Source organism: Cladophialophora bantiana (assembly GCF_000835475.1).
Source record: "Cladophialophora bantiana CBS 173.52 unplaced genomic scaffold supercont1.1, whole genome shotgun sequence".
Classification (NCBI taxonomy): domain Eukaryota; kingdom Fungi; phylum Ascomycota; class Eurotiomycetes; order Chaetothyriales; family Herpotrichiellaceae; genus Cladophialophora; species Cladophialophora bantiana.
In genome coordinates, this window is record NW_015971575.1 from 679,339 (window position 1) to 703,044 (window position 23,706).

Sequence of the window (23,706 nt, forward strand, 5' to 3'; positions counted from 1 at the left end):
TGGCTGCCCCTTGTGCCCGCTTGTTTCATTTCTTATCATCTGTGTCTGTCTGCGTGGCCGAGGATGACTGCCGGCTCTTGCCAGCAACGTCTGTGACTCGTGTCATTGTCTACACCTACAGGCCACAGTCAATATCTTGCCCGGGAGATGCAGAGCAATCTTCAATAATGCTTGCTCAAACACATGCATCAGCCTTGATGAAAGGGTCGGACTCGAAAACAGTCACATCCGCATTCAATCAGACATTCCTGACACCTTGCTACAGTGACTCTCGCCTTTTCTGGCCCTTGATCCAAGACACCCTCCCTAGCCAAACACGCCCTGCTTCGAACCTTCTAGATCGCTCAGGCTCACCCAACCTCTAACGCCGGGTTCCATGTGACTCTGGGATAATCCTTTGGGGATTGATTGAGACGTAGGGACGGCCCAAATCTGTCGACCTTGACGAGGTTGACAGTATTAGATGGACCCAGTCCTGAATCTTTCCTTCAGGACGCTCCTGGTCAGATGACTCCTCCTGTATAGGCTATTCAAACATATCGGTCCGGCCTATATCGGTACCATCTGCCCATCGACCCTGCCGTCCAGCCTCCTCCTTGCCTAACATTGGCGGTCGAACCACTGTCTTGTCTTGGTCGTCGCGCCCAAAATTTCGATCAATGCATCCACTAATAATTGCTCGCATGGTGTTCATAGTCGACGACTTTGGGATGCTCGGGATCATGAGGCCTTCATCCGCTTCCAAGTCTCCCGTCCCATTGGTCTTCGGGCTGCTGGCCCGAGAAGCAGTCTCATAGACAGTGTCAGAACGCGAAACTGATTCCCAAGTGGTTGAATTCGTCTCTTCACTAGACGCAGCGCGATTGCGCAACCGAGATGTAGTCGGGCTGGGAATAAGACTCCTTGGCTGGCTGCCTGACCATGGCTGCGCTATCCCTTTTGTCCATGTGAATTCTTCCATGAGAAACAGGGCGAAATTCTTCAGACTCGACTTCCGAGGCAGAATGGCCGCCGTATCTTGCACCTCAGGGATCGGAGTGCTCTCGTGGTGGACATTGTGGGAATGTTGCTCCAACCCCCCAAACCAAGATGTGCTTGTTTCTTCTGTTGGAGATGAACCTTTGCAACGGCAAATATTGCGAAATGCATTCTTTGGGCTAGATCCTGCAGAGCTCGATGAGGACGGCAAATCCGTTGGTGAGTCATGGCCGTAGCTCGAAGCGACGATCAACGATCTCGGCGCCATGCGGAAAGATGTCGAGAGACTCTTAAGACTTTGGAACTTGGGCAGGCTCTTGATCCCGATTCTTGCCCTGGGTGCCACTGGACGGATATCTGCATCAAGCCCGCATCCCTGGGCGCTGCGTTGATTCGAGCGCATCAGAGACCTTCCACAAAATATTGGTGTGGGGTTGCGATGGGACCGCTCAAGGCCAGCACCAATATCATTATCCGGATCGAAACCGGTGACATCGATGTTGTGAAAAGCGCGCCCGTATCTCTTGCATCCGGAAGCGCTTGAACTTGATTGACGAAAGTCAACACGGCGGCTGGTTGGTGAAGAGGTCTCTATTACTGGGTGTGGTGAGCGACAACTCTGGGGACGTGCAATGATCCTTGGAGAAGCCGCAATCTCAGCGGAGAGACAGTGTCTTTCGTCCTCAATTATGATCTCAGCGTGGCTTTCCAGGATCCTCCTGTCCTCGTCTAGTACGCCCCGGTTGTGCCCTGACGCCTCTGGCACCGTTGGACTGGCTGAGAATCCCGAATTTTGGTCCTCGATTTCGATCTTCACCTCGCTATCCCAAATCAGTCCTTCTCCACTGTCCAAGACGGCAGCAGAGACATCCTGAGCACTGGTACCCTTCTCGGGAGTAGACGGCATCCCATTGAGTTCTGCCAGCAGACAGTCTTCGCAGATTTGATTGAGGAAAGACTTCTCGACAATGTGGTGATTCGGGCAATCCTGGGGTTCAGTGGGCTTCGCTCGTGGTCTGAACTGCTTGTACGAGGCTTCTACAGCGACTGCTGTTTCTTTGAGCCATTTGTCTAACGGATATTGTATGTTAGGTGCAAAGCACGGCGTCTGCTCTCTTCGGTGAGATTGGCACAGCGCCTTGTGATTGTAGAAACATCCGCACTCGCGATAGCTCCAGATCTCGGTAACGCACATGCTCGCGGTTGGATGCGTCCTTGACAATTACTAGGACGACAGAAGACATTTGAGTGATGTGTGAACAGGTGTTCTCCGTAAGGGAGTAAATCATTCTTCGAGAGCGTATTTAAGACTAAATCATCAAACGCCTTGATCACAGAAGGATGTTTGGCGCAAGAATCTTGTGACGCCTGTCTGCCACACCCTCCCAACCTGCCGTGTAAGAGCCGAAGATACCTAAGTCGTTCTCAGCAGATTTTCGCGCTTGTGTGACCTGGGTTCAGGGACACACTGAATTGGCGGGTGCTGGCCGTGTGGATTTGCATACGTACGGCTTCATGCATGCGTATTGGGATTTGGCCTGGTACGCGTCTCAGCATTGATTGTTTTAAGGTCGGGTGGCTATCGAGGACAGTAACCACTCTTGTACTTCACTCGCACTTGAAAGTCTGCTCTGCCTTCAACGATCGATGGGGCTTCGGTTCCCTGCCATCGGCCATCGACCAATCACCTGGGCCCCAGCTCCGCGAAGTCAATCAGACACTCATGTTCCACCATCTTGGGCATAGTCTCGTCATGGAAAATTTCAAACCTGCTGGTGATACCAGGCGACGTGTCGGGAAGTGTTGCAGATGTCTTGTACTTCCGATACAAGGCAGCTAGGAGCGTGAGCATTTCTGCATTAGCTAGATGCATTCCGATACACATCCGTGCACCACTAGAGAAGGCCCAGAAATATCGATTCCTGAGATCCGACTCGGGGATCAGGGTGCCGGAATCTGTGAGCCACCTTTCCGGCCTGAAGGCCAACGGGTCAGGATAAACGCTCTCATCCCTATGTAGGCAGTACGGTGACATGCCCACGATTGTGCCCGCAGGAATCTCATAGCCGTCAATTACCGTGTCGACTGGTGAAGATCGCGGTTCAAACGCAGGCAGAGGTGCGTACAGTCGCAGAGACTCTCGCACCACCGCGTTCAGGTAAGGAAGTTGTGTCAAGTCCTTAGGCTCTGGAGAGCCCTGGTTGTCAACGGAGATGTGCGACAGCTCCTCCCTGAGCTTGTCCTGGTATTTCTCGTGGTGAGGTAGCGAAAGTGCCCAGATCATGAACATGAGCGAGTCTGAAGTCGTATCAATTCCAGCCAGGAGATGGTCGGCACATTCGGATGCAATGTCCATGTCAGACAAATCAGCATCATTTCGTACTTTGAATAGGCGGCCAATGACCGTGCTCTCAGCAGATTTTGCTTGAACGGCACCTGGTGCGTTTCTGAAGCTGTAGAACGCCTTCAACGCATGCTGGCGGATTCCGGAATATGTGAAAGGCTTGCGCATGGGCATCAGCCCCATAGAGGTCAGCACTCTCTCCAGGAGACCTGTGCGAGTCGTGATCCACTTTGTGTAAGCAGGAAAGTAAACGGCAAACCATGCCAATCTCCTCCGCGCTGGGTTGAGGATGTCTTGGATCAGTTCTCGGGACTGCTTGGATCCTGATAAGGCAGACGTTCCTCTATGATCCGGGCCATACACGAATTCGGATATGGCATCGAAGGAGAAATAGTGTAAACTTGCAAAGATCTCTCTCCCGAGAGCGGGCTCTCGTTCTAGAAGCGTCAGATACTCTGCCACTTTTCTCTTCACCAGCTGCGAGGCATTGGGCCCGAGCACGGTCTGATTTGCATAAATGTGGCTGATCAGTTTCTTTCGTTCGCGATGGAGTTTTCCAGAGGCGAAAGTGAAAAGATTTGGTCGGCCGTAAACGTCAAACATCTGGTAGAAAGACGTCCGCTCGAAGCCACTTCCAGCCCCATATATCGTCCGCAGCGCAGACAGACTGTTGAATGAGACCTCATTTGGTCCAATTCGCACAGCAGGCCCGTATTTTTTGTGGAGCTTGTTCACAGAATGAATGGATTTCGCCCGCCAGGCATCTAGTGCCAGTCTGAATCTTGTTGCTGCGTACAACCATGGGCCAGGGACTTTTCTCAGCTTCACAGTATGCGAAAATGACCTGGAGACAGCGTATAATATTAAAACAAACACGACCCAGATCCCCACGGGGATTCCGAGTAATGTGACGCCTGTACTCCAGCTTTAATACTTTGCCCTGGTAGCCATCAACTTCGGTTCGCTCACCTTCTGTCAACATCGCTATGATTCTGTGTTGGTTCCTCCAAATAGGAAGGTGACTCACCATGCAGCAGAAATGATTGAAACCCACACTCATCCAAGAAGCAACAGACGAACATTTGGTCAAGATTGAGCTGTCCGGGTCGCCAGCAAGGTCTGAGCTAGCGGTCATGTCCGAGGCGGAGCATTCTTGTCAATGGCTGACGACAACTAAACAGCTTTTATTGGTCTAAATGGCCATCTCAGGAGTTTGAGGTTGTTGTTTGCTTTTGCATTGCAGCCATCCGACCTCAGTCCTTCTGGATGGCTGATACCTGTCACGTATTCGGCATTCAGACCTTGCATCCAGCAGATGAACAGGAGCGGAATTAGCGTAAGCAAACGAAGCAACGCAAAGAGGCAACGAGTCTGGAGAGATGGATTTGTGCGCTCGATGCAAGCCACAATCTGTTATCTCGAATGCATCGAATGTTCAAAAGGTCGAGAACAGTGACGCACATGTCCATATCCGCCCCCCCCGAGGGCTGGAGCGTGGCTTGATCTGCAAGGCTGTTGATCTCAAGATGGCCTGTTTCAGCACATGGCTTGATGGGAAGATGCCGACAAATGATGACAATTTCTGCTGAGAACGGCAGGAATTTTGAGTTCGGAAACCGTGGGGCGACATTAGATACGAGCCAACTCCTCTGTGGCCACCGGGACTGTGCCTGAGATAGGGATTCCAGGATCGGTGCTTCGCCTATCAGACCAGCTTCTCTAGGCTGCTCCCACGCATCTGCCGGTCCTCCTCCACAGATGAACGAGTCCCTGCTGGTCTCAATGAACCTGCCAAATTCATCTCAGCATATCTATTGCAGCGGAAATGTGCTACCAGCAGCATGGTCAGGGGCACGTGGCGTATCGAGGCTGCAGGGGAGGAGAAAAATCATCCATGGCCCTGCAGCACCACCAGTCTCGTGCTCGACCCAGATCTCGCTTCGAAGGAAACGGTGTTTGGCGTTTCTGGAATATGCAACGGCTTCGAGCGGTGGATTCTCGGGTGCCCCGTGCACCCGACCAAACACTCAGCAGGTGGCCTCGATGGCGAACACGGCGGTACGTCCCGTGTGATGCAGTGGTATCTTTGATTTGCAGGTACTGTAGGTCAGGATGGTCGTACAAGAGCTCTATCCGAGGATCGCCCTAGGCATTTCTCGATCGGATCTCTAGGAGGAGGCGGGTAGTTAAGAATGCGCAAAATGCTTCACCCATGCTTATCGTCGTCCGGGACAGGATATTATATCCCGTCTGGCAATGAGACACGGGTTGGCCAATGGTGAGGGCTGCGCAGAGAGAGGCTTGAGAGATATGCAGCGGGAACGGCGTGGACGGCGGGTGGCCAAGGCAACTGGGAAAACTGCCGCCAAGCCGCCAGAGAACCGTCTTACAGCTCGCCTTCGACTTCCCCTTCAACCACTTCCTTGTCCTTCCCACTCTCTGTTATCAACAACCACTGACAGCCCACGCTTTGCTCTCGAATCCTAAACCAACTTGTCCACCCCAGACCGTCAGCTCGAGCCTTATCCCTGGCACGCTACTATAATGCTACTGCTACCACTACCACCTCAGATGATCCTGTCGACTTATAAAGATGTCGTCCAGACCCCGTTCCCCCCCAACCGTGGGCCTGCCTTCGTCTCCTCTCTCCCATCCCTCGTGGTTTGTTCTTAAAAGAAGTGGCTGTTGGCTTGTTGCAAGGCCATCTTGAGGAGGACAACTCCCTCCACTTACATCCTCACCAACCAACCGAGAAATCAAGTCGAGGGCGGGAACGTCCTGACATCGACATGGCACACACCGACGAGTACGACGCTGAAAAGGGGATTGACCCCATCAAGAGCCGCACCGAAGTTGATGAGAAAGACCGCAAAGTTTCCATGACTGGCCGCAAGTCGTCTGTCACCGAGTCCATTATCGCAGCCGATTTGCTTGATGAGCGATATGCCATCACTCACCGTGGGCTCAAAAGCAGGCATGCTCAAATGATTGCCCTGGGTGGAACTATTGGGACTGGGTATGTCGAAAATTCCGTTTCTTTTAGCTCTCCACCCCGGAGAAGTATTGTTTTTCAATGAGAGGTCACCTTCTTTCACTGCCAAAATCACCATTCTTAGAAAGCACAGAGGCTGACAGATTCTCGCCATAGTCTCTTTGTCGGTTCCGGTCAGACGCTCGCTCTAGGCGGTCCTGCATTCATATTGGCGGCCTACGTGATCATGACCTTCCTGGTATATTGCGTCGTGACCGCCGTCACCGAAGTAGCCGCCTATCTACCCGTCCACGGAGGGACCATGTCTTACTATGGCTATCGATATGTTTCTCGCTCCATGGGCTTTGCATTGGGTTACCTCTATTGGTACGCCCTGGGCATCCTTGTCCCGTACGAAATCACCGCGGCCGGTTTGGTCATCAACTATTGGCCTAACAACGTCAACATTGCCGTCTGGATGACGATCATGCTGGTTGTCATCATCGCTCTGAATTTCCTTCCCGTCAGATTCTACGGCGAGACGGAATTTTGGTTCGCAGGAACAAAGGTCATCTTGATGATTGGTCTCCTCATCCTCAGCTTCATCCTCTTTTGGGGCGGCGGCCCTAGTCACGACCGTTTGGGTTTCAGGTACTGGCACGATCCAGGCGCAGCACATCCTTATATCGTCGGAGGCGACACGGGTCGCTTTGTCTCCTTTTGGGAAACCCTCGTTCTGTCCGTGTTCCCTTTCACCTTCGCCCCAGAACTTCTGGTCGTGACAGGTGGGGAAATGGAATCGCCACGACGCAATCTTCCGCTTGCCTCCAAGCGTTACTTCTACCGTCTGGTTATCTTTTATGTCCTCAGCGTCCTGGCGATGGGCGTGACCTGCCCCAGCGACGATGCACGCCTGACCAACGGCGGGGCCGGTGCTAAGTCTTCGCCATTCGTCGTCGCCGTCGCCAACGCCGGGATCCACACTCTTCCATCCATCGTTAACGCCGTGATCTTGATTTCGGCCTGGTCGTCCGGCAACTCCTTCCTCTACATCTCCTCCCGAGCGCTCTATTCGCTAGCCGTTCAAGGCTCCGCCCCTCGAATGTTCAAAGCCTGCAACCGCTGGGGTGTTCCCTACATGGCAGTGGGCTGTTCCTCCCTATTTTGCGGCCTTGCGTACCTCAACGTCGCCTCCTCTGGCTCTACGGTTTTTAACTGGTTTGTTAACCTTACCAATACTTGGGGCATGACCAGTTGGGTTTGCTGTATGATCATCTATTTCCGCTTCCGGAAGGCCTGCCGAGCGCAAGGAATCGAGCCTATATACCGCAACTGGATCCAACCCTACGGCGCCTGGATCGCCCTGGTCGCATTCACAATCCTCTGCCTTATCAATGGCTTCACCGTTTTCTTCCCTAGCGAATGGTCGGCCTCTTCGTTCTTGACCGCCTACATCGGGATCCCTATATTCCTCGTCATGTATTTTGGGCACAGGATCGTGTTTTGGCGGGATAAGTGGGCGTGGGACCCAATGGAGGTGGACATGAAGACGGGCTTGCAAGAAGTCATTGACGCAGAGAGGCCACTCAAGAAGAGGAAAGGTTTCGCAAGGATCTGCCTGATTATTGAATAAAGTCGTCCCGTATGTAAATAGGGGTTTGCCCAAAAATGTGCCATGTTGAAGGCATGGAAGACAGGCAAGCATCACGACGTGACTGACGGGGCCGAGGAACCTGTCTTTCCGTGAAGGAAATATTCACCGTTCTCCCTACTCTTTTGCAGCTAAATCATGAAGTGTGTACTACTAATTGCGAGTGGTGAATCGCAAATAGGAAATCGCGGATATAGTACATCGTGAAATTTTCAATCGTCAATCGCACTACGACCAAGACCTATATACCGGCCAGTTCGCGGGGCTATCTTACAGGAAATAAGACTTAAGTGTACTCGAGCCTCGCTGGCTATGTCTGTCTGAGCACCGAGCACTCCTTTCTCAATATTGAAATCACCCTGGGACCTTGACATGGGACTGAGGGGATATGTAGCCAGGCGGCCCCGGGCCGGGGGTATGTCGCCCTATGTGTCATGTGTCCTATGCCCTCTCTACCGACTACTGCCGGCTGGGCGCTTGGCCCTACATAAGTACTGTCTGCGGAACATCCATCCCTCGGTCCATACCAACAAAGCGGCGGAGTGCTCGGAGATTTCTACGGATAGTACACATCTTAGGTTAGAACAGTATATATAAATTTTGCCATGTCCGTTATACCATCAACGTTATCCATTCCTTGGGGTATATAAAAGAGTTCGTGATCCCGCTCGAATGAACGCTAAGAAACCAGAATAGCCAGCACCGACATTTCAGAGCACCAAGCCCACAATATAGCTTTGAATCTGCCAATCCTAGACAATTCCCGTGACTTCGTCGAAAGAGGTCAAGTTGCAGAGTGTTGAAGCTGATATAAACCTCTCTTCGGGACAGCCGGCGCCATGCTCATCGTTGCAGATGGGGCCTATGCATCGGTGCCCAGCCCGACCTCTTTGCCCACCACGGCCGCCAGCCCACCGAATCCTTCTCTCTTCAACCTCTCGATAAGAATGAGACTCTTCTCCCGCTTTTTTGCCCTGATCTGGCTCTCCAACTCGGCCAGCTGGCATGCCAGCATCTTTCGACTGTCGTCCAGGTTCAGAGCAATGAACTCTTCCTCGTACCTTTTGAGTTTGACCAGTTGCGTTTCAAGTTCGGTGATTGAAGCGTCCAGTGCGGCGGTGGGAACTTTAGTCTCCGTCGCACACGCAGCAAGTTTCGTAGGAGATGACGTCGCGGCACTAGATGATGGAGTGCTGAAACTGCCGTTGGAGTTGTGCTGCGGGAGGTACAAGCCGTTGGTAGCTGAAGCGGTATGCCCGAGCATGGGTGGAAGGGTATTATTCTGGATGTTGGATGGTATGCGACTGGAGCTGATTGCCACAGAGGCCAGGGACACGATTCCGGGCGAGCTACTCACTCGCGAATGTCTCTCATCGGTAGGACTGACCATGAAGTCGGGGCCATCGGGGAATGTCTTCATACTCGGCAACGGCGTGGGCAGCGTCCCGTTGACGCCTCCAAAAGGCACATCCATCAAGAACTCAGAGCCCTCCCTCGACAGCGCCAGCCTGGTCCCTGAAAAATCGGGTTCGGGTGTTGGCAACTCCATCTTCCTCAGCGGGGTTGCAGGGCCAGGATCTGCCGAGGAAGAGATGGCCCGCTTCTTGCCCGTAATCTGTGCCACACCGGGTAACGGTCCACTGCCAGAGCTATTGTGGCTGGAATCTCGTCGACCACCACGCTTTTGATCAAATACATTGTCTGCAAAGCCCATCACCTTGCCACGAGGATCAGAAGCTTTCACTCTTCTTTTGCTGGCAGGTTTCTCGCTTTTAATGTATGCCGTTGCGAAATGACAACACCGACAGTTGCAAGTCTCGGTACACTTGGGACAAGTCCACAGTCCCTTGTGCCGTAACACTTCCGAGGGATATTCATCAAAATGCCGGAATAAGCCTCGATAACAGAAGAAGGCGGTGCACTTGTCACAACGTCGCCCTTTCCATTCTTGGTGGTCGATGCGGCAGAGGTGGCATAGTCTGCTCGTTGTCGATGTTTTGGCACGCATCAGATCATTGACTGCTGTTCCCAGAGTCTTGCGCTTGTCTAGTGTCCGCGGTTCCTCTGGCTGGAACCCTAGAATCTCTCGAGCTCGGTTGAGAACCCTGGTGCATTGCTCCGATGGCACTAGTTCTGCCCATGCATAGGATTGGGAGTGCTCGCAGGAACGACCATTGAGATAACAAAGCAGGCAGAGATCGAAATCGGCGCATTGAGTGCATCGCACGTGGCGGTTCCAGATGGCCGTACTGCAAAAGTTGCATGTCGCAATTGTCCCTTGCTGTATAGGCACTAAAGCGACTGGAGTGATAGGGTGGGATTCAATGGATTCGTCATGGACCATTTGACGAAACAAGCGTGACAGGAGAGGTAGATCCGGAGGCAACGGTAGTGGGGAGCTTCTCATTGTCTGGTTGTCTTGGAGCAGAGATAGCATGGCACACGCCAGTGAGAGGCTGGTTCGAGCGACGTCAGGATGGCAGAGGCGGTTAAAAGGGGCCTGCACATAGTCAAAGCCCACTTCGAGGGAAAGAGGATGAAGGATGTTCCAGACAAGCTTGGCCGAAAGTGTGGCCGGATTCCAGACCTGGTGGGCTGTGGCAGGAGGGAAGACGACGAGATCGCCAACCCGTTGATCGTAGGCATAGAGGGGGAAGTCAGCTTTCAGGAGTTCCTCTGATCCCAGGTTCAGCCAGTCTAAATGAGGTGAAGCCCCACGGGCCGACATGAAGGCGTCATATTTCTTCTGCGAGTCGAAGTCCGTACCAATGCATACCACTGGGCGATCATCCGACTCGACGAGCAGGTTCAATGCGACTGTGCTCGAAAAGCATCGATGGAACCCTGAACTGCTCCCTTCGCTGCCAACGTAGGCCATCATAACTTCACTCCTCGCACACTGTGGCAGCCACTGGAAGAGATCCAAACGCCCACCCCACTGCACCTCGGTGGGCAAAATCCTGCGACATTGTTCCAGCCACTCTTGCGGACATTGCAAGTCTCTGGCATAAAGGTTCTGAAATTCGGGAAACGACTGTCTGGCACTGTCGGCAAATTTCTTGAGGGTGAAAGACAGATCCCGACCGGTGCTGCAATTTCGGATGGGGATGTTCTTCTTGGTGCTCAGTTCGATCAGCCTCTCGATGCCGAAGCCGGGCTTGTTACCATTGTGAGAACCCGAGGCCGGCCAGGTGTCGAGTTTGTCAAATTCAGCTATGACGAAAGGCTGCCCCAGCTGGAGACGTTTGGTAAGCCATTCCGAGAAAGGAAGAAGGTTGCCGTCCTGGTCTTTCTCTTCCTGGAGCGCGAGGATGCTGAAGCGAGGAAACTCGACGAAGGGTTTCCCTAGCCGCAGCAGCTGTTGGGCAGAGCTATCTGGAGGGACGATCAAAGAAGGAGTTTGTGGAATCATGGCGGCGCCAGGGAAAAGGTGACAGTCATCGCGAGAGGTTCTGGGAGACGGCGCGACGGTATGCCGAGGAGGATGCTGTGGAATTAGAGGGATGTCGAGAACAATAATGGGCGACCAACGATCAATTCATGTCCGAATTTTTTTTCTGGGAACGATGATGGCGGCGGAGAGCTGTACGTAAACATGTGGAGGATCAGAATGCGAGAGATGAGATGAATGCGGCTTGGAAGAGGAGGAGGAGAAGTGATGAAAGTGCGGAGGGGCAGTGGCACCAGTGGCGCTTAACCAGATCTCCGCTAGCCCCGCCTGTGGTATAACGGATGGTCACTTCCGCAGGGGGCGTCGCCTAACGGGCGTAAAGGACCTAGGCACCCTAGCTTTTAGGTTACTAAGACAGGTGCTGCCCCCTTATAGGCGCTAGGCACCTATAAGGGAGCAGGTTCGGGTAGTTGATTTTAGGCTCTTTAGGCTGTTTCCTCCGGACTTGTCTTCAAACCTACCACCAAACTGGTCTATCTCCACTTCATCCTGATGGGCACCACCACTACCTCCTTGCTCCCCACGAACAGATTACTTCTCTCAGAAGAAACCGCATAGGCAGGTCAAAGACACCGTGCAGAGTATAGGCAACGATCTGGATTTTCAGCCGCTCTCCCCAACCAAATCCTCATCCAGCCATCCTTATCTCATCCGACTCCCTCCACATCGAAGCTTCCGCTCCCATTATGGGTTGGTGAGCGACACGAACCAACGGCCACCTCCGTCAGGGCCGTCTAGACTCTCCGATCCTCTCGCACCGACTGCTCAATTTGCTTTTGTGGCGTCCTACTTGCTCAAAGACCAATCCGTTACAGTCCCCTTCATACACACTGTCCCATCATTGCTCACCACCCTTGTCTCTGCCTCCTTCTTGTCCACCGCCTCCTTATTCATCATCACCCGGTAGGGTTCCCTGCCGTATACAGGGCTCGTAGCCCGATACTCAATCGTCTGCGGATAATACACTACCTCATCGTCCTGTGCTGACCCTTCACCAATCCCTCGAAAGACACTGGCCTCGTCCCGCCAAAGATCCAACATGGCAATCAGATTCATCGGACCATGGACAACCACATTCCTGTGACCCTCCACTTCCGTTGCCCAGGGCTTATCGTAGTGAATCCGGTGCGCATTGAACGTCAGCGCCGAGAACCGAAAAAGTGTCGCCTCGTCGCGGCTGTATTCCCTCCACAGTTTACCCTTGACGCTCTCGTCAAGCTCCGCCTGTGACAATTCCTTCGGCTTGGGAACCAGTGGAGCAGGCTTCGATGGGTCGAGGGCTACCCGAAAGACCCAATTCCTCCGGTCGAGGACACACAGCTCGTCTTTGCCGTTCCGAAACTCCTTCTCCACGCCCACGACCAGCATACTCTCCCCAGTCTTACCAATGACCTTTGGCTCACAACTCAACACCCTGGTCACCTCGGTGACAGTATCGCCAACCACCAAGAGCGCCTGGTGGATTGAGTTGGGGTCGGCACCGGGCCAATGACATGATCCGCCTGCCCACATGCGTCTCGTGAAGGGTGCATCAGGGTTGAAACTCGCGTCCGTGCCATCCAGACCTAATATACCGGGTAGTTGTGCGGGGGTAAAGTAGCATAGATGATAAGCAGGGGGGATGGGAGTGCCCTGGACGGGCTCCGCCTCTTCAAGCGTCTTGCTGGACGACACGGAGCTAGTAGGCCACAGATGCGGTCGATTTAGAGTGAGTGAGAACAGCCGGATTTGGTTTGCGTCCAGCAGCTGACGGCGGACGAACGTCTGGCCCTTTGAGAATTTGGACAGAAAAGCCTCCGCTATCGCCTTCGGGTCGGGCGCTGGCCCTGAGCTTGAGCCTGAGCTTGAGCTCCATCTCGTGCAAGACGAAGAGAAGCTGCGCGACGACGTCGCTGTAGTAGTTCCGAGTCGAGCTGCACTGCTTGGACTGAACGTCGCCTGAGATTTTATGCAGCGTGAACACGCCCGAAATAGTAAAGCCATGATGGTCTGGCCCCTTGAGACTTGACGACACTGGGTGAGATGAGGTGAGACGTAGCTCGAGCTTCAGCGTCGGAAGTGGTTCGTGTCGTGGCTCTTAAGAACGTTGGAAGCGTTCAAGGAGACGGAAGTCAACTTAGGTACAAGTAGGGGAAGGGGTTTCGGTCATCATCCCCGCATAATGACCGTCTCCGAGATCGGGCGGCTGGGCTGTTGGTCTCATACCCTGGTTTTCGAGACGCGTGATTCCGAGATTGGCCGGTCGATCCTCGTAATAATATTAAAGGGAAGCCATTCATTCTAATATACTAGGGTTCAGTAACCAAAAAGACCGCGAACCCACAGCTCTTCTCACGAAAAAGTCTTGAGGATCAGGTCGTATTAATGTATATGTATAGGTTGTTTACAGCCCAGCCACCCTTTGCCAATTTATCTATGTACACAGGACCCCGGTAGATGCAAGACTCCATACCCACCACACAAGGAGACATTCGTCACATAACTCTCATTACGGCCGCTACCTCTTCTCAACGAGCAGGAAATGCATAGCACCATATGCGATGATGATGAATGCTCCTGCAAAGACGCCAAGGCCAATAACGTCGTTCCACAACGCCAAATTGTCAAAGCCAAAGGCACTGAGAATGCTGGCACCCGGTACCTCGATGTCAAGGCCATATCGGTGGTCTTTGAGACGCAGTTTGGCTACCTCGTTCACGATGAGAGCCTCGTATCCGTAGTGGAAGATGGATAACTGCGTTGAGGGTTAGGACAATTTCCACCAAGCGGGATCGGGATTGCTTACCATTTGCAACCATTGTGCGGCTTTTTGGACTGTATCATGGTTGAGATTGAGGAGCAAGCCAGCAAACAACAAGCTGAACAACATCACCAAGCTACCAATCAAATTGGCGACAGCAGGATCTTTGAATACGATACCGATCGTCAAGCAGATAGCTGCCGCGGCCAAGTTGAACAAAACCAATATCAGTATGAAAGTGAAGAAAACACCCCATTTTGGGAGAAGTCCAGACATTGGATAGATGATGACGCCCATGATAATAGGTGGGATGAGTCGGAGCGGCACAATGTCGAACATGAGCTTCGCAGCATAGTAAGTGATTGGGGAGTAGTATCCATTGGCACGCTCTCGCACGAAGATCAGCCGCTCGGCGCTGAAGACGTTCAAGCTGGTCAAGGCGCTGAAACCGAAGAGCGCTAGCAAAAAGAAGAAGAGACCAAGCCGATTTTGGAATCCGCCAATGTCGTCTGTAACGCCGTAAAAGAGCCACCCCGACAACACTGCCAGCAAAATAGCAACAGCATAGTGGGTCAACATCAGGATCGGGTTGCGATACAGATTCCGCCAGGTCCGCCTGGAGAGGATCAAAAACTGTCGTGGAAGGCTGACCCGCCGGAAACCTTTAATCGAGCCGGTGACGGCTTCAGTATCACCCCCACCGTGGCCGTTTGCCGCCGAGGCAGCTTGGATTGAAGCTGCAATTTCATCGTGAATCGTCTGGGCAACATCAGAGTTCCTGAAACTGGCTACCAGAATGTCCAGATCGGTGCTGGCGTCAGGCGGTAAGTCGTCAGGGTCCTCCAGAAGTGGTGGTGGGTTCGACCCATCTCTCCTCGACATTTGCAACCAGCTCCGCATACTGCCGGCTGCTCTTCCCACCACAGTGTCCTCGTCATCAGTCTTTGGAGTAGGCGGAGTCTCGCTCCCAGCAATCTTCTTTCGAGTGAACAACTGACGGTCCTGCTTTTGCTTCAATGAAATCCGCCTCTTCGGTCTGACTCGTGTCGGGATTTCACGTGGACTCTCAACGCTCACGTTGGAGACACTTGCAATGGATTTGACAGCCCTGGTACTGCTTGATTCCGTTGCCGGGCCATCTCGGTCGAGCAAGTCTTTCGGAACGTCCTCAAATATGGGCGAACGCGGAAGACTAGCATGCATCGTCAGGTCCACAAGATAGTCCGCAATGTTGAAACCCGGCGGACATGAGTACCCAATGTGATCAAAGTATGATTGACAGCTTGAGAAGGGACCAGAATAGACGGCTTGCCCCTTGGCAAGAAGGATGAGCTGATCGAACAGTGCGACGATGTTTGAGCGAGGTTGATGGATAGTGAAGATGACAGTCCTGTTGTATGTCTTGGCCAGGGTTACCAGACATTCCACCACATTGAAAGCATTGAATGCGTCGAGCCCACTGGTTGGTTCATCGAGGAACAGTATGCTGGGGCTAGTAACAAGCTCACAGGCAATACCAACCCGTCGCTTTTCACCGCCGGATATGCCCCGACCATTTCCCTCCTCTGAGCCAATCACTTGATCCTTGATGTGGTAGATTCCGAGTTGCTGCATGACTTCGATGACTCGCTGCTCTTTAACAGAGATCCCCATATCAGCCGGCAGTCTCAGGAGCGCGCTGGTCAGGATAGTCTCGTGAACTGTCAAAGTTGGCAGAAGAGTATCCTCCTGGTCGACGTAGCCCATTACATTTCGATATTCCGCGTCGAGAATCTTCTCGCCATTGACGTACATATGGCCCAAGACGGTGCCGCGCTTGTTTTTGCGAGCGAGAATATCGAGAAACGTAGACTTGCCCGCACCGGAAGCGCCCATGATGGCCGTGATCTGTCCCGGGTGGGCGATCCCAGAAATGCCCGAGAGGATTTCTTTTCCTTTCAGACCATAAGAGACATTCTCAAATTGCAAAGCCATCGGGGTATGGTTCATCATGGATAGAGAAGCATCATCTTCACCGCCTTCACCCAGCCGAATGGCACCCCATCGCTTGAGCGCCGCCCTCCGCGAAAGATACCATGATATGAGCGTGACAGCAACAACAAAGAGGGCGCAACCAGCTATGATTCCAGCAATCAAGGGCGTGTTGATCTCTTTGATGGGCCTTTCATACCCAGGCACATCCGTCTCATACAGACATTCACCTGCCCTGCATTGTAGCGAGATGTACTCGTCGCCGAATATCATGGATATCAAGTTGTTCATGGCCGGTTCTTCGAACCGGCTACCGTCCTTGGAGCTCCCGCCATAGGTGTGCTGAGAGTAAAAGGAAGCCGGGCCCTTGATCTCTTTCTCCAGAAACTCGTCAATATTGACAGAGCCATCTTCACCACACAGGAATCGGTCGGGGATGCAAGAACACTTTATATTTTGGCATTGATACTTTGTGGTGTTGCGGACATTGGTATCCTGGTACGAGGAAGTGCAATTGTCGAGGGCACAATAGAAGGATTCCTTTTGGTCAACCCAGAATTGGAAGTTGCAGGTAGCTTCTTCCGCGTTGCAGGAGAAGGTAACCTCTGGTATCCGAGGGTCAATCTGATCCAGGATGGCTTTGTTGGTGACATTGCAAACCTGGTAGTTTTCGTGGACCAGTGCACCCTTTTGATAGCAAACACCACCCTGGCCCAGTGGCATTAATGCATTGCATGCTTCATTGGAAGTGCACACGTTGCAGTTGATGCCCTCCCAGCCATCTTTGCAGTCACACTTATCGCCTCTTCTCGGTGATCTATTCTTGCCGTCGACCAAGGAACCACACAGCGGCTCTGCGCAGTCGTCGCCGCCGAAGCCAGGAGGACAGACGCATTTCCCGTTGGCACTACTGCAGCTCGCAAACTGGAGGCACTTGAACTCGTCGTAGTGGCAGTCGAAACATCGAGGGCATGGCGGACACCCGTCAACCAGATCGAGGAACGGATCTTGCATCAACGCCTGAGAGGTATTATTGAGGTAGGCTGTGGCTAGTAACGTCGGCGCGACAAGCAAAAGGGCAGTGGCAACGCCATGGAGGTTCATTGAGGGTAGACTTGGCGATATGGTCCGGCTTGCAAGTGCGGAGGTGACAGATCGGGTGGCTGTTGCCTGTGGACAGGAGCTTGCCGGTCGACGTGGAAGGAAACGTCAAGGGAGCGGAAGGCGGAGAGGAAGGCCAGAAAGCGTGGTCGTCGAGAGGAGAATGATAGGAGGAACATGCGACGAAGGATGTGGAACAAAAGCAGGAGATATCACACCATGGCACTTTTGCAGCGGGAAGAGATGGATCTTGAACTGGAAAGGTTCAACTGTCGCAGTCAACAGGGTGTAACAGCACAGGCACAGCCGGTAACTTGCACGGGCGGGGACGGGAGACCTGATACTTGGCTTGCTGGGTTCGGCCTTCTGCCGCAGGCCAATGGGCCGAGCTGTGTCAAGCTAAGGCGCCCGTCCACTTGCACCAATCGCTAAGCTCCCGGCAGTTGCTCGTGGCATTCTCGCATCCTCCAGTCTGGGGGGCTGAGGGCAGGAATAATACGAGATACGAGGGAGCTTGAGCTTGGGAGGTGTCAACGTGTCAAGGTGTCGAGGAGTCGAGGTGGGGTGGAGTTGGCTGCGTCTCCGCACGACTGCGGTTGGCAAAGAAAATTGATCCTGAACATTCTTTAACGGTGACACCTCTCTACCAAAGTCTCAGTCCCTTCATTTCACCAAAGGGCTCTCGGAGACATTCCAGCAGGGAAAATGACCAAGGCAGAACAGCTTGAAGTGATCGAGGTAGGCAGTCGCCAGACCTCAACTGCAGGACGTCCCAACTGACAATTTGAACAGTGGAACGAAAAGTATCTCTCATCAGCCAGACACGATCTTTCCTCTTCGGGCGCCTCCAACATCTCCCTCACGGAACTCCTTGAACACTCGGAGGACAGACCGCATTCTGAAAAGGCCTTGTCGCTGAGTGAACTAAGACTCCAGGGGAATGAAACTGGTTTGGGCAATGTGGAATTGCGAAGGAATCTAGCAGCCCTCTACTCTGCGCGCTCTGCAGGAGTGACCGAGCATGACATTATAATCACCAATGGAAGCGCTGCTGCAGACTATACCGTATTTTCCGCGCTGCTGAGTCCTGGGGACCATGTCATCTGCCAACATCCGGTTGAGGAGCTGCTTTACAAAATACCGGCGTCTCTGGGCGCGGAGGTAACTTGGTGGAATGCAGACCCAGCGAAGAAGTGGGGACTTGATATCGAGGAGCTAAAGACATTGATCAAGGACAATACAAAGCTGATTGCGATCCAAAGTCCCTGTGATCCCACGGGCGCAATAGTACCCAGACCTATTCTCGAGGCTCTCGTCGAAGTGGCCGAAGAAAAGGGTATAATTATTCTGGCGGACGAGACATACAGGCCTCTTTTCCATTCGATATTGCCGTCGGATGACGACTTTCCACCTTCCACAATCAACCTGGGCTATAAGAAAGTTGTCGTGACAGGCGCAGTGACCAAGGCATACGGTTTGGCCGGGACGAGAGCGGGATGGATTGCCACAAAGGACAGCAGCATTCTTGAGGCCTGCAAGAGATTTAGGCGTCTCCAATCCACCACTGCGTCGACACTTGATGAAGCGGTTGCCGCCGAGGCCGTGAGCGACAGGTGCATTCACGCATTGTTAGCCAGAAACATCAAGATATGCCAAACCAACCTAGATCTGCTTCAAGGTTTTGTGGAAGAACACAGCTGGTCATGCTCTTGGGTCAAGCCGCGAGCCGGGACAACAGCAATGCTCAAGTTCCACAAGATGGGAAAGCCTATCGACAGTGAGGGGTATTGTTCAAAGTTGCTCGAGCACTCTGGCATCCTCCTCTGTCCCGCCAGCAAATGCTTCGGGAACAGTCAGACCATTCGCGGGTATGTGAGGGTTGCGTTCGGAGGATCGACTGACGAGGTGAAAGCTGCCCTGGCAGCGTGGAGAACGTTCATGGAAGACAGTTTCGAATTGGTGCCGACACTGTCGAACACGTCAAATCGCTGATCAAAGCGCAACCTTGAGGTCAAAAGTATTTTTCAAAAATTCCACCCTTGTCAGCGCAAATATCAATCATAAACAAGTAAATCCTTTCCAAGATTGGGAGTCAGAGATGCCGTCTTCACGTCCGTAAAATGTAACAAGAAAGGGTGTGCCGGACGCAGATCTCATTGTCGCCGACCACATCGAACAGCATGCCACTTGGGCTCCGAAGAGAGGGCTTACTGCTCCCCGAGGCAAGGACAGATCATATAGGACACGCTAAGCTTTCATCATCTGAGACGCTGTTAGCATAAATGCTTATCAGGAAGCGCGCAACCTGTTAACTTACTTGTTCAAAACTTGGAAGGATGAAGAAAGAAAAAGAAAAAGGGAGGAAGATTCAGGTTCGGGAAGTTTTGTGCGCAAGCGGCTATCGGAAGTTGGCGACAGAAGAGCTAAATCGGCACTGAGCTCACGTGTGCTCTCAGCCAACTCGCGCTGCTTTTAAACACCATCAAGCACTACTCACCGCAGTCAGCCTCTACTCACTATCACTGAACCTCCGCTCACCCATCAACTCACCCTCAGCTCGACGATTGCTTTTACCAAGTACACATTACACCAGACCGAGGATGCCCGCATCGAAGCGGAGCGACAAAAGAGTCACCAGACCATCGTGGTGGCGTGCTGCCCAAGCCTACTGCCAGACAGGAATGGGGAATTCAGCCCCGAGCACAGGCGGCATCCTCCTCCCAGATGGGAGTCTCGGAGGGGTGAGCTGGCACCAGCCATCAAATCACCTACCCAGCGAGCTATATACCTGGAGCATAGGTAGCATGTACCTAGATTACTACTCGCCAACGGAAAACCTCATTACTATTAATATACAGTTTGATCCTAGATTTGAGCGAAAGGCTGTTTTATCCTGAGCTTTAACCAAGCCATTAGCTGAGACGTCGCTACTTTCTATCAAGGTAAACTGCGCCTTGGGAATGGTCTCGGACTGCTCAATTGCTCCTAGATCTTTTGATGGGGGTTGCTCTGCAGGAGTCCGAGACGAAGATTTCGGTAAGAATACGTACAACTGTGGCCATTCCAAGTGTAACCCGCGTCTGCAGAGAGATTGGACAGGATTGTGGCCAGTGACAATATACTCCTAAGGGTCCCGGCAGTTTTGGAATATCAACAAGATCTCTCTCCAAGGAGACTTGTGTTCTTTGGGCCCTTGCCCAAAGGATGAGCTATGTCGGTTCATGGGAAACACTTGACTTGACAAGGTTACTGCAAACCGTCCCATGTTTCTGGCGAAACGAATTGGCACGCTTTTCCAAGTCGAAGCAGTCTACATATTGCTCAATAGAGTGTTTTTAAAAGCATGGAACAGCTGTTCTCCTTACTCTTGCTCAGAGGACAAATCATCACTCTCCGGAAACATTGTCGCCAGTCTTTTTGCCACTCTCTCCAATGTTTTTCCATGTCCCGACAAGTTTCATCTTCTCGATGATCTCGCTTACTACAGGATTATCCACGGGATACCTATGCATCTCTCCTTCATACAATCCTTCCTCCCAAGCCTGTCTTTCGGATTCATATCCTACTACCTGAAGCTCGCCTTTGGAGAAGATGAAGGATGAATCTTCATCATGGTACCACACTACATTGGCGATCTCCTTGGGGGATAAGCTATCCCAATGGTGTTTGATGATAGCTACCAGGCATTCCGCAGAAGCCTGGAAGGCGTCTTGAAGCGACTCCGCCTTGACGAAGATTTGCTGCAGAGAGTCGATGTGGGTCTGTCCGAGCCCGAGGAATCGACCAAGTCCCCCTGGCGCGTATTGGGCAAAATATACCGAGTAAGCTGTCCCTTGTGTGCTTGCACGTATGTTCAAGTGAATTCGCAAGACATCTCCCCCTCCGGTCATATCTGTGAACGAGTCGGCTGCTTCATCCGGCATTTGGAGAATTTGCAGAATGCTCTCAAAGCCGTGACCGTGAATAATGCAACCCTCGACCCAAAGAGTCTCCTCTCTGCCGCCGCTGGCGGAACCCAGGATGAGGCTAGTAAATCTTGCTCAGGCATCGCCAGTCCTTCAAAATCTCGATTGGTGAAACCCAGGGCGAGGTGTTGCCACACAGGACAAGTGGCGGAAAACCCAGAAGTCTACATCGGTAAAGGGCTCCAAAATGTAACTGAGGGTGAGGTTTTGCGTCAACGACGTCAATGACAGGTATGGTTCGAACATGGTTAGGAAGCCACTACTCTCACGTCCGAGCCCATACGCTCTCACGCATAGACAGGAGGAGAACCCTACCACCAACCGCCATTTTTGTAAATCAAGAGCACGGAGCTTGGCCTCAGTGTAAGCCACCATGGCGAAACCGGTAGCAAAGCCAAAGGCGACATTCTCAAGCGGTGAAAGTTGGGGACACAATACGTTAAAGGGTGGGGTCTTGCCATTGATCGATGTGTCTTCGGCCGTGAATGGAGGCATCCGCAATGGCTTACGGGCTTGCAGTGTCGGGAAAATAATGTCCAGAGCACCCGTCCCGTTCTTCGCCCAGAATCCCGCCTCTATCAAGCTCTCCCATTTCAAAGATTTTCCCACTCTTGACATGTAAGGGGTGGCCAGGAATCTGGTAACCGAGGCAATCGTTAGTCGTATGACCGCGTTCTGTTCGGTCATGTTGTAGGACCGAAGCAAAGCAGCCCCTTCTTCGCTGTCCGTCAAAAAGTCTTGTACCCTTCGATGTATGAACCGTACTTCCAAGCTGTCCGCATTAACCAATTCCTTATAAGCGAATTCTTTTGGATAAGATTGGAGATCTGACCGGTTTGGAACCAATTCAGCCAGATTTGCACATCTCACCACAACATTCGCTTTCAGATCGGGCGCTTGCGAGTCCAGAGATGCCAAAAGGGAAGCATCCAGGCTTTTCGGAACGCGTGAAATAAATTCTTCCTGTGCTGATGACGCCACAAGCAATTCAAAAAAGGTGAGAAACGCGCCGGCACCGTGATTATTGTTATCCCCTCTCTTGGTTGCAACCTCGATTAGACGGAGATATGGTTTCGGATCCTTTGCATAGAACTTGTCTTGCCGCTCGACCAAGGACGTGAATAGCTTGTGCATTTCGCCTGGACACTCGCCTAGGCGTCGCTTGAGAACGACTTCGTCATCTCCATTATTGACAGCATTCCTGAGTTCTTCGGTCACTAAATAAGCCTATAAGAAAATGCCATCTGCCCGACTGGTAATGGTGTTCACGTATCGTCTAGCTCTGGTTGTATGGAGTCGCCGATAGCAATGCTTTTGGATATCCTCATAATTAAGGTCTTCCAACCGCAGGGATGGGTTATGTTGGAGTATCTGCTCAAAGAGTCTTTCTCTCCGACTCGAACAGCAGATTTTGACCTTGTTAAAGCTCTCAGCAATGAGTCCAATGGTGTCGAGCAAGTTGTCGCGATTATTTGGAACCTCGTTAAGGCCATCGATCAGTAGACGGAAGTTGAAGACAGAATGAGTGATCAGATAATAGAACCATGATTTCAGTTCCATGTCTGTCCAAGTCTGAGTACGAGAACCCGGTGGGACAAGACAAGATCGTAGACTCTGAGGCGCTTTGCTATCCTTGTTCTCTCGGATATTATCCCCAAGAGTCTCGTCCGTGTCGAGGATCTGAAAGCAATGTGATCTCCAAAAACCTTGCAATGATTTCAGTAAATCGCTCGAGGCTGGTCTGTAGAACCAAAAGCTGAGCACTTGAACACAGTGGGGTCTTGCCCACTCCTCCAAATGGCCATGGCCAGCCCCTTCTGCTTGAAGGTCGTGATAGACCAAATCCATAAGTGTAGATTTTCCGGATCCAGGCTTTCCACTGACCCAAAATATCTTTGCCGGTCTGAAGCCAATCAATAAATTTGTGCTTTTTCATCTCCTCTGGGGGATTAAATATCCAGCGGTAAGTCTCGCCAAAATCGATGATGCGCTCCTCCATTCTGTTGCGACGCTTGCTCATCTCTGGAAATGCTAAAGCATCAAGGAGGCGCGCTGAAGGCGTGGATGATGTCTTTCTGAACCCGAGAGAGCCTTTGATGCAAGTATCATCAGTCAGCTAAGACTCAGGATTGGAATATGAAAAGTAATGGTCTCTGGGTTGAAGAAACTTGCTCGGGCCAAGGACGGAGACGGGCATAATCTGACAAAGAAACCACCATTTTCGACATAGATTGTACGTTGGCCAGTAGGAAAATCTCGCGTCTCCAGACCAAAGACTTCTTGCGTGTTCTCAGAGATGATTGCCCGTACACTATCCGATACTTTGGCTTGCATGTAATAGCTGGAAAGGGGGACAAAATATAGATATAGTCATTATGAGGAGTCATTTGACCCGGTCAGGCTCTCCATACCTAGGTACTTAACTGAGGTCGGAATGCTTTATATTCCTGGCAAGGCTAAGCGTCAAGTCGTCAAGTAGTCAACGACGAGACTCGACTTACATCGACTTTGCTGCCTAACGAGCTGTCGGCCTT

At 52.2% G+C, this 23,706-nt stretch overlaps 10 protein-coding genes across 10 annotated transcripts; 2 read left to right on the forward strand and 8 right to left on the reverse strand.

The window, feature by feature from the left end:
• Positions 1–526: 526 nt before the first annotated feature.
• On the reverse strand, positions 527–2,173 carry Z519_00243 (uncharacterized protein; the record flags this gene model as incomplete). The annotated part of the gene is made up of 1 exon (XM_016758002.1): positions 527–2,173. The coding sequence occupies one exon, from the start codon at positions 2,171–2,173 to the stop codon at positions 527–529; it is 1,647 nt and encodes a 548-aa protein (XP_016625251.1).
• A 489-nt stretch (positions 2,174–2,662) lies between these two features.
• On the reverse strand, positions 2,663–4,457 carry Z519_00244 (uncharacterized protein; the record flags this gene model as incomplete). Its single annotated transcript, XM_016758003.1, has 2 exons — positions 2,663–4,236; positions 4,403–4,457. The coding sequence occupies 2 exons, from the start codon at positions 4,455–4,457 to the stop codon at positions 2,663–2,665; spliced, it is 1,629 nt and encodes a 542-aa protein (XP_016625252.1).
• Positions 4,458–6,111: 1,654 nt separating this feature from the next.
• Z519_00245 (uncharacterized protein) lies at positions 6,112–7,926 on the forward strand (the record flags this gene model as incomplete). The annotated part of the gene is made up of 2 exons (XM_016758004.1): positions 6,112–6,338; positions 6,471–7,926. The coding sequence occupies 2 exons, from the start codon at positions 6,112–6,114 to the stop codon at positions 7,924–7,926; spliced, it is 1,683 nt and encodes a 560-aa protein (XP_016625253.1).
• Positions 7,927–8,806: 880 nt separating this feature from the next.
• Positions 8,807–11,356, reverse strand: Z519_00246 (uncharacterized protein; the record flags this gene model as incomplete). The annotated part of the gene is made up of 1 exon (XM_016758005.1): positions 8,807–11,356. The coding sequence occupies one exon, from the start codon at positions 11,354–11,356 to the stop codon at positions 8,807–8,809; it is 2,550 nt and encodes an 849-aa protein (XP_016625254.1).
• Positions 11,357–12,181: 825 nt separating this feature from the next.
• Z519_00247 (uncharacterized protein) lies at positions 12,182–13,378 on the reverse strand (the record flags this gene model as incomplete). Its single annotated transcript, XM_016758006.1, has 1 exon — positions 12,182–13,378. One exon carries the CDS (start codon positions 13,376–13,378, stop codon positions 12,182–12,184), a length of 1,197 nt encoding a protein of 398 aa, XP_016625255.1.
• A 514-nt stretch (positions 13,379–13,892) lies between these two features.
• On the reverse strand, positions 13,893–17,210 carry Z519_00248 (uncharacterized protein; the record flags this gene model as incomplete). The annotated part of the gene is made up of 2 exons (XM_016758007.1): positions 13,893–14,129; positions 14,181–17,210. 2 exons carry the CDS (start codon positions 17,208–17,210, stop codon positions 13,893–13,895), a joined length of 3,267 nt encoding a protein of 1,088 aa, XP_016625256.1.
• A 702-nt stretch (positions 17,211–17,912) lies between these two features.
• On the forward strand, positions 17,913–19,199 carry Z519_00249 (uncharacterized protein; the record flags this gene model as incomplete). Its single annotated transcript, XM_016758008.1, has 2 exons — positions 17,913–17,945; positions 18,000–19,199. 2 exons carry the CDS (start codon positions 17,913–17,915, stop codon positions 19,197–19,199), a joined length of 1,233 nt encoding a protein of 410 aa, XP_016625257.1.
• A 1,394-nt stretch (positions 19,200–20,593) lies between these two features.
• Positions 20,594–21,130, reverse strand: Z519_00250 (uncharacterized protein; the record flags this gene model as incomplete). The annotated part of the gene is made up of 1 exon (XM_016758009.1): positions 20,594–21,130. The coding sequence occupies one exon, from the start codon at positions 21,128–21,130 to the stop codon at positions 20,594–20,596; it is 537 nt and encodes a 178-aa protein (XP_016625258.1).
• A 135-nt stretch (positions 21,131–21,265) lies between these two features.
• Positions 21,266–22,732, reverse strand: Z519_00251 (uncharacterized protein; the record flags this gene model as incomplete). Its single annotated transcript, XM_016758010.1, has 2 exons — positions 21,266–22,399; positions 22,442–22,732. The coding sequence occupies 2 exons, from the start codon at positions 22,730–22,732 to the stop codon at positions 21,266–21,268; spliced, it is 1,425 nt and encodes a 474-aa protein (XP_016625259.1).
• An 88-nt stretch (positions 22,733–22,820) lies between these two features.
• On the reverse strand, positions 22,821–23,192 carry Z519_00252 (uncharacterized protein; the record flags this gene model as incomplete). The annotated part of the gene is made up of 1 exon (XM_016758011.1): positions 22,821–23,192. One exon carries the CDS (start codon positions 23,190–23,192, stop codon positions 22,821–22,823), a length of 372 nt encoding a protein of 123 aa, XP_016625260.1.
• Between the last annotated feature and the right edge of the window lie 514 nt (positions 23,193–23,706).